This window comes from Leptonotus elevatus, chromosome 5 (genome assembly GCF_054856555.1).
Source record: "Leptonotus elevatus isolate MCC_2025b chromosome 5, RoL_Lele_1.0, whole genome shotgun sequence".
Classification (NCBI taxonomy): Eukaryota; Metazoa; Chordata; class Actinopteri; order Syngnathiformes; family Syngnathidae; genus Leptonotus; species Leptonotus elevatus.
The window spans coordinates 20,651,582-20,671,109 of NC_141243.1; the positions used below are offsets into that span (position 1 = coordinate 20,651,582).

The following is a 19,528-nucleotide window of genomic DNA, read 5'->3' on the forward strand; positions in this document are numbered from 1 at the left end:
TCAAGAATTCATTCATCAGCATTCAAGAATCGGAAAATTCCCCCACCCCTAATTATCAACTCATTAAAAAAAATGTTTAATCGGATTGGCCAGTATATCCACGTACCCCGCCCATCTTCCGATGTCTTGGTACACGTCAGAGGGGACAGGACATAATTGTACGGTCAAAGTCATTGTACATGGATATCGCTAGCAATAGGTACCGGCAACCACAATTTCAAAATACCTGTAAACCACATATAAGGTGTTTTTTGGGGGGCTTCTATTTGACATCAAAATGAAAGCAAATACAAGCCCCCCCCCCCACCAAAAAAAAAATTGTGGCCATATATAAAACTACTTTTAAGATATGGACCCAATTTCTTGACAATTCTTAACAGCCTATATGCTGAGGGTTATGGTCTTGGTTATGCTGGTAATGCCAATAGCAGCGGCGTAACAAAATGAAAACTCAACTACTCAAAACTATAATAGCCTTACGCCAGTGGTGTCAAAATCCGGTCCTCGAGGGCCTGAGTCCTGCATGTTTTAGAGGTTTCCCATGTTCTACACAGCTGATATATATTTAAGCTCATCAGCGAGCTCTGCAGGAGCCTGATAATTATCCTTATCATTGAATCAGGTGCGTTGGAGTAGAGCAACCTCATAAACATGCAGGACTTAGGCCCCCGAGGACCGAATCTTGACACGCGTGCCTTGCGCCCATTCATCACTTCACGTTGAACACTTTATTCTTTAACACTATTCTTTTTGTCAAGTCTAAAATATCCTAGTAATATTATGTGAAATTCAAGCAAAAATGTCTAATATGGTTGTTTAGGATTTAGGAATAAAAGTGCAATATGGGGCAGGGCAGGTACATTCTTATTTTACACACTGTCCATGTATAAAATAACAAGGTATTAGTGGCTTAAATTTGTATTCCTAAAATCTAAAGGGCTAGATTTGACATTTTGAACTTGCCACTAACGTCGGAGATTTGTGCCGTACCATACAATGACGGCATAATTGATTAGCGGTTTTAAGCGTCCTAAATTAGCGATTAAATATGAGTTTGAGATGGCGTTACTGTGGATGTTGGTCGGAACTATGTAAAACTACGATAAGGAAATCCGAAATGTCAAAGGCAAGTCAAGCTCGTCGTCACGCCACAACGTGGGCCAACTTCAAAATAAAATTCTACTAAGCACTGGAACGCCCTGGGAGATGCAACACAATCTCAAACTTAATAGACTAGACTTGCCCTAACACGTTGAGCGCAAGTGCATCTATCTAGGAAAATTGAGTTTACTGTTTGTAAATTCTGTGGCAAATGACAGTATACCAGATTGTTGAATGATTGTTGAGACAACCCAAAGCGGACTTTTCCAAAATATATAAAGCACAATTAGGCTTTCAAATGAAAACTAATGTTTGATACATTTTCTTCTGCCAGGAACATTCTCTACCAACAAAGCAAAGAGAAATTTAGAGATGAATGTACCAAAGAACTTGTTGGTAATATCATCATCACCCGCTACAATAACCGGACTTATCGCATTGATGCCATTGAGTGGGACAAATCACCCAAAGACACCTTCACTTTGATGGATGGCACAAAAACCACTTTTGTGGACTACTACAGGTGCGTCGTCTGTGTTTGAAATTATCAGAATTGAGCAGGGAAGGTAGACATTGAAACATAGCTTTAAGTATGGTTTTATTTTTTATTTTTTTGTGTGCCAGATTTGTCGTGTGTGTGAGAGAATATTTATATAACCAGGCTTGAAATTATTTTTGTGGAGCAGTTTTGCACATCAATGACTTCATTGTATGACCAAATGTCTGGTTTTGTAGAGCGATTTTATTTATTTATTTGTAGGTTAGTTCCTGGGATTTAAGACAATATAACATATTGGTTTTCGTATAATCAACAGTTTTTATTTCTTAAATTAACATTGTGTAAAGCTGTTTTTTATTTTCTAGAAGGAAAGCTAAATTGGTGAAAAAAATTAAGATCTACAACTATAATGTAATTATTAGAGCATTTGTTGAGTAGACCGCAAAAGTCCAAATCAAAACTCTGGGCTCTATTGTGAAAAACAAATAACCAGACCTGGGCATTAGTGTTAATCGTCAATTCCCATCAATGACAATATTCAGCTAATACTTTATGATAATGAAGGCTCACAAAAATATACGGAATGAGAGGGACCGTATGTACTCACCCAGATCAACGGATGTAAACCTTCTCAGTCCATGTATTTATCCGAGGCTTCGTGTCATTGTATGCTTGCTGCAAGGTGGGAATTGCCGATTAACGGAAGTGGCCAGCTTTGCAAATAACATTATGGTATATTATAAATGTTTTATACTAATATCCTATAACAAATTGGGTAATGTGTTGTTAGTTGCAGGGTTTTTCCTGGCTCGCATTGAGGCAGAGGTGGTACTACCGATACCAGGTATTGGTGCCGATAACAGTCTCATTTTAATGTATCAGTACTCACGGTGGGGCCGTTGTATGATCAAGAACTAGAATTTAGAAATTGTAGGATTTGAAAGCCATTAATTTCATGTAATTTTAAGGAAAAATAATATATTGGGATCTACCGGTCTTTCTTTAAAATAATCTGTCATCTTTGGGTGTGGAAATTTATGTACAAAATGGTATTTGGTATTAGTATTGGTGAGTACTCAAGAGTTGAGTATGTATCGGTCAGAAACAAAGTGGTATTAAACTAATCCTGACCATGCACCATGATGTGCGTTTTTTCTGTAAATTCAACTGACTCACTTTCTTTTACAGGCAGCATAAGTTAAGAGTTCCAATAAGAATATGTCTATTAGTATTATGTTTAAGCATTAATTCATTAAAACGGTTCTGCCATAACCTTTCACGAGTGACAGTGGTGTCTCACTCACTGTTTTTGCCAGGATTCAAAATAAGAATTTTCATTGCATGATGTGGCAAGACACAAGGCGCCTACCAGCATCATGACAAAGAAACAATATATACAGACTACAAACATTTTGCATTTTACAACAATGAACCTTATTTACAATTTCAGACCACCATGGATGAAATATTGCAGTCATGATTTCGCTACCTGTGTTACTTACCCCCGTAAAAATCCTGCAGGATCTTATAGCTTTTACCACAGAAAAGTGGAGATTCTCCAAAAAGGTTCCCTGTAAACAGGTATTTAAACTTCAAACATCTGGAACAAATCTGAAAAACAATAACATTTAATCGTCTGAGCTTTTTGTATGCATATGTGAGATTTCCTACTGCATGCGTGGTCATTTAACGCAAGTCCACTGCAGAACGCGAGTGAGTTTTTGCTTTTCTTCTGCTTCTTCGTGATAAATGCTTTATTTCTTGGTACAAAACCTTGTTTATATGTGTTCTTCATGTGTTTAATGAAAAACATGTGGCAGGGGATACAAGTTTTTAAGGGGGGGGGTAAGTACTTTGGCACAACACCGGCACGTGAAGCTCCCCACAAGAGCCTCTCCCAGTCAACCAACATCACTCTCCGGCGTCCCCAAAGCACTTCAGCGGCCACCGAAACCATTTCTGAAGCTAGAGCCATAACCATGGGCTGGGGCAGTGAAGATTCTCCGGGATGCAGCTGGCTGGAGCTCTCAAGTGGATGGCTAGGCCGCATGACCCAGCAGCCGTTCGCGCGTTTGTGATTATTAAATTTCTTAAAAATTTTATTTTATTTTTTTTTTATTTTAACTACAATCATTAAAAATTCATCCACTAGTACATATTATATTATAAATATAGTTCAGCGTTTATTGTGTATATACTGCATTTTTGTGACTTCAGCGACTGCCTCGCTTGGAACCAGGAAATGGATGTGGGCAAGACTTCCTCCTTCTTCGGTAGTTACTTCAGGTCTTTCCGGTGCACTGCTGTTGATATAGCGCCTCCATAGTGGCGCTATGCTGCAACTGCATACATTGCTGCCATGCTCAATCAACACAGCTGGAGCACTGTCTTGCGAGATTGAGATGTCAGTTGCTCTGGCTGGAGGCAGCCGCCTCCAAGTTTTGAACGCAGGAAAAACCCTGGTTAATCATGTTCAGTTGTGCTGAACGGTACTATTTCTGTGTTTTTTATTTTATTTTGTTTTTTTAAGTAGCACTAATGAACTTTTCACCCTTAAAAAAAGTATTTTCATATCTCTTCTGATGAAACATCGACTTAAAACTAGTCGAATAGTACCTTTGCCATGGCCTGAGGGGGTCTGTATAATTTTTTACTAGCACAACTTTGAGGAAGATGGTAGGAACACTGCTACACAAAAAACTATGAATGTGCACACTGCTTTATGGCATACGTCACTTTATGTTACAAAGCCGGAAGTCAATTTGAATGTCGACGCACAATTACTGCTTTCCTGGCAGAAGCTCCAAAACAACTGAAAAGTTTTGTCTGAGGAGACAAAAAAAGAAAAAGGGAAGCTACCCGGATAAAAAGTCAAGTGATCTTTATTTATAAAGATCAACATTGGCCTGACTTTCACTCGCTGGTGTGAGCTAAAGGAACGACGCAATGCGCTTATCCTCATGGAAAATGTGGTCTCCCTTCAGGCATAACATTGCCGCTTTTGTCCATATTGTGCCGCCATAATCAACATAAACTGAAAGTTCTTTAGTGTTGCTTTGAATGCATCTTGCGACTCATGGAATGGGAGGGGTGGCGCGAGAGGAGGTGAGAAAATTTAGTTTGTTCGTGTGTACACTTCATCTCAGGCCGATTTCGATTATTACACTCCACAGTTACAAAATTGGCATAACCGTAAAAAAACTTTTATTAACACCAGGGCCGAAACCAGTCCTCGTCATTTCTGCCTCGGATACCCGCTTAGGCAGTCGTAGTCAAGCCAACGGCAATATGCATGACAGTACACTGCACAGGGAGAAAGCCAACTTCAAAATAAACCTTGAAGGTATGTACAACATGAGTCCAAGCTAGAGATTTCTATTGTTTTTCACTTTTGAAATATCACATGACGATTTTGGCGTATTATTTTTAAATCGTCCTGTATATCGCTGGCGTCGGGCCGAAACCTCCCAATTCCACAATTTGGTAAATTTAATATTTTTTCAAAAATCTATACTTTTGATCAGTTCACACGTGTGTCATTTTTATGAATTATTGACCAATCTAAAATGTTCAAAATGACTTGGTCTCTTTGACGATCGATACAATGTATTTGGTTGAACCAACCAAGTTTTTGGTCTCCTGAAAAGTGAAGATTTTGGAGGTAAAAGCTTTTGGTCTGATGTCTGTGATATGGAGATCAATGCCTTGAAACGCTTTTATTTTGACCCGCGTTAAAGTGAAGCACGTTCAAATTTGAATAGCAGAGTAACAGGCAATTTAATGAGTCTGGAGGGAAAAACTAATGCTACACACTTAGCTAAACAGGAACTGTTGTGACTGTTACGCCGTCCTGTACGTCAGCCGGGAGGGAGGAAAAAACCGTGACTCAATCATACCAGTCTCAGTACGAAAACCTGGATTTGGCAGCAGCACAATGATCCAATTCTGCGAAGCATTCAAACACATACCTGTATACATAAAATTCCTCAATAAGGTATGATATAACGACATGTTTGTTTATCTCTGTTGCTGCGTGCGTGTGGGCCGCCTGCGCAGTGTGAAGCGAGGGGGGGAGGGGGGCTGGATAGTTGCCGCAACTCATTGGATTAAAAGGCTTTGATCAAATATTCCGATCACATACTTTTTCGCGAATATCAGCCGGTCATGATCAGTGGCCGATCGATCGGAGCATCCCTAATTATAAATGTATACTTGTACTATTAATCATAACAATACTACGGTATTTCGAAAAATAGCAGGAACAATAACTTGTGCACATAAAACTATATTTACTGGCCCAATCGATGTATAATGTTTTATGTTGAAATTATATTTTAATTAATTATTTTATGTCAACAAAACTTTTATTTTAGCAGTTTGAAACATAACGTCATTATCTTTTATTGTGCATTAATCACAGCAAGAACTATGGAATTAATATTAAAGAGATGGACCAACCTCTGCTCATGCATAAACCAAAGGAGCGGTGCAAGCCCGGCGGAAAGGTAAAACATGTTCAATTTCACTCTAATAACTCAACACAGAACATGCTGCAGTGTGCCAATACACTTTGTGTTCTTAACTCTTGACACAATGTTGAAATTTAAAATCTCAAACGAAATGTAAATGTATTTCAAACTTGCCTGAATTGTAGCGCAGTGTGTGGTGTTGTACAAGTTTCCAATTGTTAGCAAGCAATTTTGCTTGGTTATGACGATTCCAGCCTCTGTGACATACTTGCCAACTTTGTGTTGTGAAAAAGCTTTTTTTCCTTCATCGATAATTTGTCGACAGGCGGACTACCATGGGCTTTGCTGTAGCAAGTCAGAAGAGTTGCTCTTTGCCTGGCCTGCTTTTACGCACGCTCCCCTCCTAAATAATCCATACATACATTTTCCTCACTGCTTATCCCCACGTGGGTTGCAGGCATGCTGGAGCCTATCCCAGCTGTCAATGGGTGGGAGGCGGGGTACACCGTGAACTGATCGCCAGCCAATAATAATAATACATCAGATTTATATAGCGCTTTTTTGGACACTCTGACGCGTCACAGTGTATACATTATTCACACTCTGGAGGCAATAAACTACATACATAGCCACAGATGCCCTGGGGCAGACCACTCCAAGTGGTCCGGGAAGGTGCCTTGTGCTTGGCTCAAGGCTTCTTGACAATCACTGTCTCCATTGTCTTGTTACTGGCCGCTTACCGTGCGTACAAGCAGTTAAAATTTCCCCACAATGTAAACTTTGCTGCAAAATAGGAGAAATGACTGATCAGAAGCCACACGGGAGATAGAGGTGAAATTTGGGAGTCTCCCACACGAATCGGGAGAGTTGGCAAGTATGGACTGTGCTGAGTCTTCTGTAATATGTGCTCATACGAGTGCGGCAGCTTGCATGTGAAGAAGGGAGTGTACAGTTTTATTTTTTGGCCACACGTGGCAGTAGCGATACAGAATTCAATTTCTTCCATTGAGCAGCTTTTCAGATTTCAGTTCCCTGGTAAATGTCTAAAGCCCTTGTGGGTCACCACAATATCATGCTATAATAGAGCGTTTTAAGGCAGTCCTGATTTACTATATTTAGTCATTTACAAATAACATCAATAGACTTGAATATTGTTTTACTAACAAGGTAAATATGGCTTTTCCAACTACAACACTCATCGGTCATGACTTTTAAGAAAACTTGTTGAAGAGAGTTGAGATATTGGATAGTTCCTATAGCTAGACCAATGTTAAGTTTTGAGTAAATTTTATTTTGCGATTTAAATATAATAAAGTTAGATGTATTCACTCTGATGGATAATGTTTTCAATATAAACCATTTTAAGATATTATCTAGGTCAAAATTGGCTTTGGCCATAAATACAGAAAATCCACGTGGAAAAATAAAATTATCATCTGCAAAGATTAGAGGAAACCAGGAGGAAGAGGCTGCCTAAAGCCCGTATCCCACTGAAGGAGACGACTGTTGGCGAGTGTTTGCAAAGGTAGCGAATGTTGATTTCTCGTCAGGGTTCGTTCAAGGTCTCAACACTCGCCAAATGTTTCAATGTTTTTACTTGTTGCAAGGAAATTTTAAACATGTTAAAAATGCAATAATGTAACACTTATTCATTGCAGCAAGTCATTACTGGTGAGATCCTAATTGTTCCCGAGCTTTCTTTCATGACTGGGATCCCAGAAAATATGAAGAAGGATTTCAAAGCTATGAAGGTACAGTTGCTCAGCATGTCAGCATTTATTTTAGACACACACATATATGTGCCACGTTTTTTAAAATGTAGTTTTGGTTAGCTGTTGTTTTTAGCCTATCTAAAGTAGACTCAAAAGTGATAGGTCAAGTCATTTGGCTGGCCACAATTCTAAATTTTATATTTGAAAATTTTAGGACCTGACTATGCACATTAATGTGAATGGTGAACAGCACACCCATTCAATAAAGCAACTTCTGAAGAACATAAGCACTAACCCCGACAGCCAGAAACAAGTCACCCAATGGGGCCTGGAATTTGGCTCAGAAATACTGCTCGTAAGTTCTATTATCGACAATGACAATATTTTACCGTACACAGATTCTATATTAAAACATGTTAGGTAGTCAATCCAGACCAGCTTGATGGAGTTAAATTTCACTTGTACTGTTTCAGGTGAAGGGTAGAACTCTGCCTCATGAAACTATCTGTGTCCAAACATCGTCATTTACCACTGGTGCTGATGGCTCTTGGTCCAGAGACATCGTCAGGCTGGCTTCAATTAGCTCTGTAAGTTGCTGGGACATCTGGTAACTGCATCTTGGAAGATGAATGATTCATCCATCCATTTTCTACCATTTATTGGGGTCAGGTCGCGGGGGCAGCAGCTTCTGTAGGGAAGCCCAGACTTCCCTTTCCTCAGCCACACAAGGCGTTCCCAGGCTAGCCAGTAGACACAACCTGTGTCCAATTTCACAAGGCTGGATCTTCCGAAGGCTGAATTTGTCGGCTGCATGACCCAGCGTGACCCGATAGCACACACGGACTTGCATATGAATAAACTGCTGCTTGTCAGTAGTGCATTGACCGACAGTCCATTCATGTGGAAGCCCGTGCGTGCGGTAGAGTCGCGCCAACAGTGACATCAAACAATTTCGGCCTGAGGAGGAGGACCCAGCCTTGTGAATTTGGACACACACATAGTCTCTACAGTATGTCCCAGATCGTCCTTGGGGCCTTCTTCTGAGATGTGCACAGTAGAGCTGGACGATTAATCGAAACTTTATTGTGTCTTGATTTTGGCTTCTCTCGAACTTTAAAATGTAATAATTAAATAAAAACGATTAATATGCAGAATATCGCGGTGCATTTACAAGTTCACTATGTTGTGAAAGCACCATGTTGCTTGTAGCAAGCCCGGTGCGAATCGTGATTCTGCCGTCCCTAAGCGTCCTTTACGCTTTGCGCCACCGCAGCCTCTTTTAATGTACATGTATTGTAGTGTTGGTGAACTAATCAGGCCAAGCGGCGAACAAACAACTCTTTAATGACAATTTGAGAGTAACTGCCGGCCGTAACCATGCCAAAACACAACAGCTCCGAACGCACTTAGCTTACCAAAACAAAAGTCTGTGTTGCGTTCATGGCCTTGGGAAACTACACAACTCGCGACACACCCACAAGGATGAAATAAAATCGGAAAATGTTACGTCATATAAGCAGGTATAATTTTACTTTGCCTACACTTTAGCATGTGTGGGTTTATTGACTGGAGATCGCTAAGTTTAATTTTTTTAAATATGTATATTGAATTTATTTATTGATAAATGCAGTGTTTAAAAAGTGCAGTGTTTACATGTTTCATGCAACATGAAAAGTTGGATATGTTGAAGTGGTAAATTGTAACTAACTGTAGCTTCATTTGCCTTTATCTTAAGATCCTGTAATCTATAATTGATCTGATATTGTTTATTATTATTCACTTTTTGTTGGGTAAAGTTTTGGAGGGGAAATGACCTTGAAAAAAATAATCGCATATAATATCGTAATTTTGGGAGGAAAAAATGTCAATTAGATTATTTGTAATACTCGTCCTGCCCTAGTTAGTACTTAGCCCTAACTTACATGATGTAGTTTAATTTTTTGATGTGGTTTAATTTTATAGTAGATAACATATTATTCTGTGTGGGTTTTCTCCGGGTACTCCGGTTTCCTCCCACATTACAAAGACATGTATGTCAGGTTAATTGAACACTCTAAAATTGTCCCTAGTTGTGATTGTGAGTGTGAATGGTTGTTCGTCTCTATGTGCCCTGTGATTGGCTGGCAACCAGTTCAGGGTGTACCCCGCCTACTTCCCGAAGCCAGCTGGGATAGGCTCCAGCACCCCTCGTGAGGAGTAAGCGGTTAAGAAAATGGATGGATGGATAACATATTATTCATGTTTGCCTCATAATAAATGCATTTTACATTACAAACTGCTCCTAATTCATTCGCGATAATTGTATTATTGTGCAAATTTACAAATGACAGCATTTTCTTACATGTCACTGTTTTTAAAACGGAGCGTTTTTGTAGAAGCAAAAAAAAAAAAAAAAGGATCCGGCACCGGTAAGAAATTTTTTGCGTAAACCCACTTCTCGAGGGACCACTACACCATTGGTCTAAATGAACTGCGAAGATCCACCACTGACAAGTGGAAGAAGATGCTCTGGTCAAATTACACCAAAATTGAACTTTTTGGCCTACGTAACAAACGGTATGTTTGGCATAAGGACAACACTGCTCATCAGTCTCAACACACCATTCCCACTGTCAAACGTGGTGGGGGCATCATGCTCTGGGGCTGCTTTTCTTCTGCAGGGACAGCGAAGATTTTGCGAGTAGAGGGGAAGATAGATTGAACCAAATACAGGCAATAAAGAACCTGTTGGAATCTGCAATAGACCTGAGACTGGTTCATCTTTTAGCAAGAAAAAAACCTGAAGAATACAGCGAAAGCAACAATGGAATAGTTAAAAAAAAAAAAAAAAAAAAAACACACATCAATGTGTTAGAGTGGCACAGTCAAAGTCCTGATCTAAATCCAATAGAAAATCTGTTTTTTGTTTTTATTAATTTTTCCTTTCTGACACATTATTACAGCAGGTTACATCGGTCACATCATTTGCAACATTAACATCCGAAAGAAGGGCTGACTGGTTGAAGCCATGGCTCATTAGTAACCCGTCCCCATCAATTCTTACTAAACGCATCAGTCATATACGTTGATTTTAATAGTCATTGATTCATATCGTTATCCATTAATCCCAGACTTATGTCTGCACACTCCTCACTCAGTTATCTTGAGTGAATGTGCTCGTGTAAGTTGCGGCTGGTCCCAGTCATTTGGAATTGGTAAATCAGTCCCCAGACACCACCAACAGGCCCACCCCATTTGGCGAGCAGCCACGGCGAACGTGTGCTCTCTCGTTCACCAGAAGCGTCTTCGCTGACCTTGGATCAGTTTTCACCCATGATGTGGCATCCAGGCCAAGGGTAGATCGGCTTGCATTCTGACCATTGCGTCCACAGCAATGTTCACTCCATTCTGGTCAGCTCAGCCACCACTGTGGAGTGATTTTAAGATTGTGGTTCATAAACACTCTCTATCTAACCTAGCCGAGCTGGAGCTGTTTTGCAAAGAAGAATTGACAAACATTTCAGCCTCCCGATGTGCAAAACTGATAGATATACCCCAAAAGACTTGAGGCTGTAATTGCAGCAAAAGGGGGTTTGACAAAATATTAATTCAGGAGGGGCTGAACACTTTTTCGCACTCTACTTTTCAGTTTTTTTGTTTTACAACAAGTTTGAAATAAAATATCCACTTAGTTTCACTTCATGATTGTGTGCTAATGTGTTTAACTTTCACATAAAATTGAAATGACATCTATTTGTTTGTGGTCGTACTATGCCAAAATGGTGACAAACTGAAGGGGTGTGAATACTTTTTCAAGCCGCTGTATTTATAAAGTTATATACTTGACAAAAAGTGTTTAACGTGAAGGGATGAGTGGGCGTAAGGCTATGATCATAGTTTTGAGCAGTTGAGTTTTAGTAGTTGAAAAAATATTAAGTTTTAAAATCAATGAATACATGTTTTATTATTTGTGATTTCAATTTAAATCAAAATAATTGTGATTATAATTTTTTACATAATCCTCCAGCCCTAGCCACAATGGCCTGGGAGCAAACCCACTACCTCAGCATTGCTTTCGAGTACGTCATTATGTGGTTGCTATCTTGCCACCTAGTGGTCCAACTGAGACACCACAGTTGAATTGAACGGTGACAAACTTGTTGCCACAACTCTTGTAAATGGTAGATATTCCTAAACGTTACTTGAAGTACTATTGTATTGTGAGTTATTTGTACTTCACTGTATTCCTTAAAAATAAGTTGCATTTGTATATTTATATTTATTTATTCTTAATTTTGTGTGTTCTATACAAAATGTCTTATAAACAAATGAAAAAAGATAATAGAGAATTACTATTAATTTCATGCAATTTTAAGGAAATGTCCTATATTAAGATAAAGGTCTTTAAAATGATGTCTTATTTTTGGAAATTTTGTGTGAGCACTTGGTACTGGTATCATTCTAAAAAAGTGATATTCAAAATCCCTAACAAAAAATCAACCAAGGAACAGCCCCCAACTCAATCTTGCACTTGTAAGTCAATGTACCACTATGCTACTTTTCAATATACTATAAAAAGTAGTTAATTGAAATTTGGAACTATAATGCTTAGGTTGAAGACTTATCCATAAACAAGTTTCTATCTTAGCAAGGTTTGTTTTGGTCATTTGTATTAATTGACAAATCAATCTCTTAGGTCCCCCTAAAAACATGGGCCATTTTCTACCCTCGACGCTGTGTCGGTCAGGCTGAAGAGTTCATTTCAACCTTTAACAAGGTGGGTGGGCCCCTTGGGGTGCAAGTGGCTCGTCCTGTGTGTGTGGAGCTGAGGGATGATCGCACAGAGTCCTATGTCAAGAGCATCCACTCTCAGCTCACTAGCCAGGTAAGACCTATATTTTAGCAATAGACATACAGTACATTCTTGTGTCCTGAATTCCATGCCAATACTATATTCGAAACCTTAACCTACATATAATTGTTTTTTATCAAGTTATTCTTGTAATACTATTAAAGTATTAATACGTAGGGTTTTTCCTGGCCCAAATTGATGCAGAGGTTACTACTGATACCACAGGTATCAGTGCCGGTGCAGATACAGTTCGAGTCTCATTTTAAGTATTGCTAATTGCGGCGGTGGCCGATACCAGTATTAGCCACCTTCCGGCCATTTTACGATCAAGTACTATAATTTAGAAAATATAGGAATAGAAAGTTGCCATTAATATATCATGCAGTTTTAAGGAAAATAATATATTGGAATATATAGGTCTTTCTTTAAAATAATCAGTCATTTTGGGGTGGTGAATTTTATGTACTAGTGGTATCAAAATCTGTGACTACTCAAGAGTTGAGTATGTATCGGTCGGAAACAAAGTGGTATCGAACATCTCCAATTCACACTGACTGTGGAACCGACGCGGTGTGTTTGCCTAACTGCAACCGCACGGACTGAAATTCACACCGCGTGCGTTGCGTGAGCAGCTGTTCGTGTCTGGAAATCTGCACCCGCCAGACCACAAGATCACAGGGGTTCACGCTGGAGTGTTGAGTTCACGCTATAACAACCATGTATATAGAGTCCTATTGGTAAACAATAGCCACACTTGCCTGTTGTCACATCAATATGCTTTTGGACATTGTTTCTGGTACTTCTACCATGGCTCTTCCACCATGGGTAAGTACATTTTGTGTTTAAATAGTGTTATGTTTTCATGTTTAATTTAATCTGAGATAGGTTTTTTTTGTCTTAAATGTCCGACTCATGTCATGCTATGTAGTAAGCTAGCTTCCCTCCCCCCCCAAAAATTTGTTCGCAAACGGTTTTATTTTGAAATATACCAGATCTACCTTGAGACCAACGTTCGACTTCCTGTCCGGCTCGTGTAATTTCTTCAGCATCATTAAAATACACATGCGACGTCCAGAAAAAATAGAATGCTTGCGGAAACCTTCCGCAGCGCCGCATCCCTTCCGCACCGCATACGCACTGCAGCTGGTGTGAATTGACACGCAGACTCGAAATCACACCACAACAAAAATGTTAAGGTCTTTTTTATTGTTTAAATACTGTACAGGGTGTACAGTTTTTTTTACATAAATAGTCATTAAAATGGGAATTTTCTGTTTTTGAAGTTTGGGAACGTATTAATTGCATTTACATTATTTCCTATAAGAAAAAATGTTTCGGAGGTTGAACAATTCGGACTTTGAACACTTCACGAATTGTGTTCAAACTGGAAGCAGCCACCTCCGAATTTTAAATGCAGGAAAAACTTTGCAAAGTATTAATAGAGCGCCAGTGCAGTTAATAAAGGTATTATGACAGTGAGTTTGACCAAGGAACTACTTGGACTGACTGTTTATATCAATTATTTATGGTGGGAGAACATTTCTGATGTGGATTCTTGTCTGTAAATGTACAAACATAATATATTTTAGCGGTCTGGGAAAAAAATCTGGCTACCTGTCATATTTTTTTATTCTTGTTTACAGCCTAGTTTGCAGCTTGTAGTGTGCATCCTTATAGGGAACAGAGAAGATCTCTACAGTGCCATCAAGAAGCTCTGCTGCGTTAAAAGTCCCATCCCATCCCAGGTATCATACAGTAGCACAAGAACAAACTAGTGCAACGTCAATCCCCTTTCTTTTTTTTTATCTCTCTACGAATATGAAGTACAAAATAAACACCATTCACTGGTTAATAAATAGTAATCAAGAAAATAATGATTTCGTAATAACTTTATTGCAAAATTTAAATGAATCAAATTAGTCGATTAATTGATTGAATAATCGATAGATTAATCAATTCTAAAAAATATTCGATAGTGACAGCACTATTCCGCGTTTTGAATGAAGGTTGCTCAGTTTAGGTTAGCATCAAGCTTTCGGCTAACGATACCACTCGCTAGCTTTGGTCATTTGGAAGTAACCATGAAAAAAATTATTTATTCCATTTTGGGATGAAGCTCCAACATAAAATGTAGAAGAAGTGAAACGCTGAATACTTTCCGGATGCACTGTACAATGTGCTTGACACCCCAGTTTAGCCTTTGTCATTGTGAATCTACTAATTAGTATTGTGTTTGTTTGCTAGGTTATCAATGTCCGGACAATTTCCCAGCAACAGAAGTTAAAGAGTGTGGCCCAAAATATACTCTTGCAAGTGAACAGCAAATTAGGAGGAGAACTTTGGACTGTCAGTGTGCCTTTGGTAAGCCCCATGATTGGCATAGCGGGGAATGTATCCTATCCACACACACACACATAAATATATCATATATTAGTGTTGCACGGGATACTGGTACCAGTACCATACCTCGATGTTTTGGCGTCAAAAACGGCTTGGTATCATTTTTTCTCAATACCGGTACTTAAAAAAATTTATACGAGACAGCCCGCCAACTCTGTTTTAAAGGCAGGTACACATACACGCATGGCCGCCTGTCTACCCATATGTGGAAACCCTTTAAGTAAGTGACACGCCTCTTTCAGCGCGTGTGCGAGAGGGCGCAGGAAGATGGTTTCATGCATTGATGAAATCACAGACAGACAACAGATACAGGTTGACGCATTTTTGGCACTTCCCTTAAAAATAAGTGGAGTGTGAATTATTTTGTTCCCTGTTTGTAGTATTTGATTACGCATTCGACTAATTGGGAGCGTAATGGAGAAGAGCAGAGACATGCACGCACTCAAGGAACGTTACATTGAGTCATTGGAGTGCCACTGTATTGCCAATATTTAAAACGGATGACATCAAATGCAGTCAAATACAGTACTTCAAGAATATGGCATGCAATGTGAAAGCACATACAGATAAACATAAATATATACAGTATGTACATAAATTAACATGTACACATGCCAATATTTTGAATTTATAATAAGTTATTTTGTCAGTTTTAATTTTGCTGCTTTTGCTGATGTTTTAGAGTTTTGTCGAGGTACCGTTTCAGTACCGGTATTGAGGTATTTTATGCAGGTATAGTATCAAAGTCAAAAACACTATCGTATATACAGGGTGATTAAAAAAAAATCATCACGCAGTATCTCAAAAACGAAAAACAATAGAAAACTCTAGCTTGGACACATCTGTTAGACATACCTTTTACCTGACATACCTGTTTATTTCATGTTTTACAAGTGCTCAATGTGGCCATCACCGGCAACGTGTACATATTTATATATGCGTGTGCGCGCACACACAGTGGATATCATCAAATATCTACAACCCCCTGTTCAAATGGCAAGTTTGTGTGATGTAAAAAAAAAAAATGAGACCAAGACAGCTTGTTTTACCATTAATGTAAACTAGCCAAAAGTGCTGCAACAAAGTATTAGGTTGAGGGTGTGAATTTAATTAACCATGTTATTGTAACTGTTTTATTTTTCCTTTTTGAATCATTACAGTGAAATTTTTTAATGCTTTGAAATGATTTGTCTTTGTCTTGTTTTTTTCTCCCAAAAACACGTCACTTAAACAGGGGTGTGTTTTTTATATCCACTGTATGTGGTGAAGATGTGGCTGAGTCAATGTATACTTACAAACTTCTCATAATAGAAAAACTGTATGGTGGTGGGAGTTGATGTCCACCATGACACCACCAAGTCTCGCCAGTCAGTGATGGGCTTTGTCGCAAGCGTAAATAGGTAAACATTCTTCCCCTTTTATTGGTGTCATTAATGTTCAGCTTGGCAATTCTATTTCCCCCCCCTCCCCAATATCATGAGTTCTGTATTATGCATAATATTTCATTGTGTATTTTGAAAGGTTATTAACTTTATTTATTTATTTATTTTATAGCTCAATAACTCGCTGGTATTCCAGAGTAACTTTTCAAACACCCAACGAAGAACTCATCAATGGTTTCAGAGTTTGCTTGTTGGATGCGCTGCGCAAGTATCATGAGGTATATGCTTTGACACAACAATGGTGGAAATTCATTTTAAGTACAGTAATTAAGTGTTTTTGGGCACACACAAAAAGAGACAATCCAGGGAACTTTGTCTTTTTCGACACGTTAATTACATCAAAGCAGCTGCTGTTGTTTTGGGGTTTGGAGTGCCTTTAATTAGTTTTAATTAAACCTCAATGAGGTCTAATTAAGTTTTTTTTTTTATCAGCACAACAATGGCAATGAGTTAGTTGGTTGGTTTATGGTTTCATTGAACATATAAACATAAAGAAAACACATTACAAGTATAAAATATAAGTTGAAGTAAAAAAGAAAAACAAGAATAGGAAGGAAAAAAGTTTATATGTTCAAAAGGTGTAGGAGGAAGTTAAAAACTTATCTAGTTATGCACAGAGCCAATGATGGTTTAATAGTGTGAGACGCACAGTATAATCTGTCTACTCACCCATGCTGAGACGGTTCGCATAACAAAACATGTTCGTTAGCTCGAGGCAAATTTTCTACCAAAATTTTGAACTTGAAAAGTTCATAAAAAAGGGTAGTTTGTAACTCGAGGTTCCACTGTACGTGGATGTGTGTGAACAAATGTCGAATGGCTCCCTTGCCGCCACCATCATGATATCATCTGGCATCGAAACAAATGACTTGGACAACTTTGCAAAAAACCTGGCTACGTGTAGACGGGGCCTCAGTCCGCTTGACATTTGTCTAGTATGTTATTGTATTTTCTTCTACATGTATAGCACTTTATATGTATTGTGATTGTTTTAAAGTGCTCTATAAACGTAGTTGAGTTGAGTGTGCGTCATCAGTATTTCCCTAATTTGTCATTAAAATGTATTGACCCGGTTATTGTCAATTACATTGATAAACAATACCCGCTTTAGGCAATGCTTAGTCCGCCAGTCGTTAATCGTCGACAAAATGGGCTTCTGTCATTGACGGAACTTCCGTCAATATTGGCTTGATGCCAACCTCTGCTAAAAAGATGCCCGAGTCACCTTATCTGGCTATATATAAATTGCAAATGGAATTAACCGTTCAGTCCTAGACTTGGCTTTTATACTTTTCCTTTCGCTTTTTGCAGGCTGCACTAGAATTTTGACTCGCTAGGTTAAGAGAGCCAATCACTCGATATTAATGTGTTGTGTTTTGCAATAGTTGGAAAAGAAATGTAATGTAATAACAGTGTACATCAAAACGGCCATATCCAAACTGTGTATAAACCTTCTACATAGGTCAACCATTACTTGCCAGAGAAGATTGTGGTATATCGGGATGGCGTGTCAGATGGTCAGCTCAAGTTGGTTGAGCAGTACGAGATCCCACAGCTGATCAAATGCTTTGAGACGTTTCCCAGCTATGAGCCGAAGCTTGTCTTCATTGTGGTCCAAAAGAGAATCAGCACTACCCTCTATTCCTACGATGGAAGGAACTTTGGCACACCTTCACTTGGAACTGTTTTGGATCACACGCTTACTCAAAACCACTGGTCAGTGTTTTTTTTTCTTTCTTATTTTAATGGTGCAAATAGCGAGGGTTCACTCTAAATTTCATTTTACTACCGTAATACTGTATCTCCGGCATAATACACACTTGGAGATTTTACACGCCACCAAAATCACCTTAAAAAGCTGACTTTCCTTTGTGCTCGTGTGTTATGCACTTACCCAATTTGATGGTATCCTTGCTAAAAGATAATAATAATTACACTGAACAAATATATAAATGCAACACTTTAGTTTTTGCTTCCACACACAAAAGGCCATTTCCCTCACCTTTTGTTCACAAATCTGTTAGTGACCATTTCTCTTTTGTTGAGATAATCCATCCCACCTCGCAGGTGTTGCGTATCAAGTTGCTGATTAGACTGTGTGAATATTGCACAGATGTGCCTTATGCTGGCCACACAATAAAAGGCCACTCTGAAATGTGCACTTTTGTTTTATTGTGGGGATCTTGGGGGTCAGAAAACCAGTCAATATCTGGTGTGAGTGTGACCACATTTGCCTCACACAAACCTATTTTCCCTGAATAATAGAAACCGGGATTCATCCGTGAAGAAAACACCGTTCCAATGTGACAGACTCTATCGAATGTGAGCATGCGCCCAGTCAGGTCAAGACCCCAATGAAGATGATGAGCATGCAGATGAGTTTCCCTTAGGGGGTTTCTGAAGGTTTTGTGCAGAAACCATTTGGTTGTGCAAAGCAATTGTTGTAGTACAGGGGTGGGCACACTTGGTCCTCAAGGGCAGGTTTTGGATGTTTCCCTTCTTCTACACAGCTGATCTATGATCAGCTCAACAGCAAGCTCTGCATAAGCCTGATAAAGATCCTGTTGATTGGAATCAGCTTGTGTTGGAAGAGGGAAACCTCGAAGACCGAGTGTGCCCACCCCTGTTGAAGCAGATGTCCGGGTGGCTGGTACGATCTTAGAGGTGAACACGCTGGTGGAGTTCCTGGGCTGGTGTGGTAATATGGTTTGCGGTTGTGAGGCTGGTTGAATTGCCGGAAGTGCCTTTTGAGGTGACTTATGATAGAGAAATAAACATTGATGTCATCTTCAGTCAACAGCAAGTGGCAAAATAGACGCCCCTTAAGATGGATAAAAACGGCTGAATTTTGCATCATAACTCATTCCACAAAAAATATAATATTAATCAGAATGTTATGTGTAGACTAGTGAGGTAACGTGTAACATTATTGTCAAAAAATGTTTAAGGTTGACTTCCACACAAAAAGCTTTTTCTCCATAGTGAACGTCGAAAATACGTCAGTTACATGATAAACAAGTTTTACCTTTAGGTATCTTGTTCCCTTGGTTTGAGATTAGCATCTATTCCCCGAG

At 39.0% G+C, this 19,528-nt stretch overlaps 1 protein-coding gene across 3 annotated transcripts in view; it reads left to right on the forward strand.

Moving 5' to 3' along the window:
• The window catches only part of piwil2 (piwi-like RNA-mediated gene silencing 2), a 41,535-nt gene that overhangs the window by 14,204 nt on the left and 7,803 nt on the right, over positions 1–19,528 (forward strand). Inside the window, exons 12-22 of one of the 3 annotated variants that reach the window (XM_086076829.1) lie at positions 1,436–1,624; positions 6,021–6,105; positions 7,728–7,820; positions 7,996–8,136; positions 8,255–8,368; positions 12,457–12,645; positions 14,256–14,357; positions 14,857–14,973; positions 16,324–16,412; positions 16,567–16,672; positions 17,917–18,170. In XM_086076829.1, the coding sequence (XP_085932955.1) occupies positions 1,436–1,624; positions 6,021–6,105; positions 7,728–7,820; positions 7,996–8,136; positions 8,255–8,368; positions 12,457–12,645; positions 14,256–14,357; positions 14,857–14,973; positions 16,324–16,412; positions 16,567–16,672; positions 17,917–18,170 (1,479 nt within the window). The remainder of the gene's footprint in view (positions 1–1,435; positions 1,625–6,020; positions 6,106–7,727; positions 7,821–7,995; positions 8,137–8,254; positions 8,369–12,456; positions 12,646–14,255; positions 14,358–14,856; positions 14,974–16,323; positions 16,413–16,566; positions 16,673–17,916; positions 18,171–19,528) is intronic. The other 2 variants (XM_086076831.1, XM_086076832.1) reach the window with 2 other exon arrangements.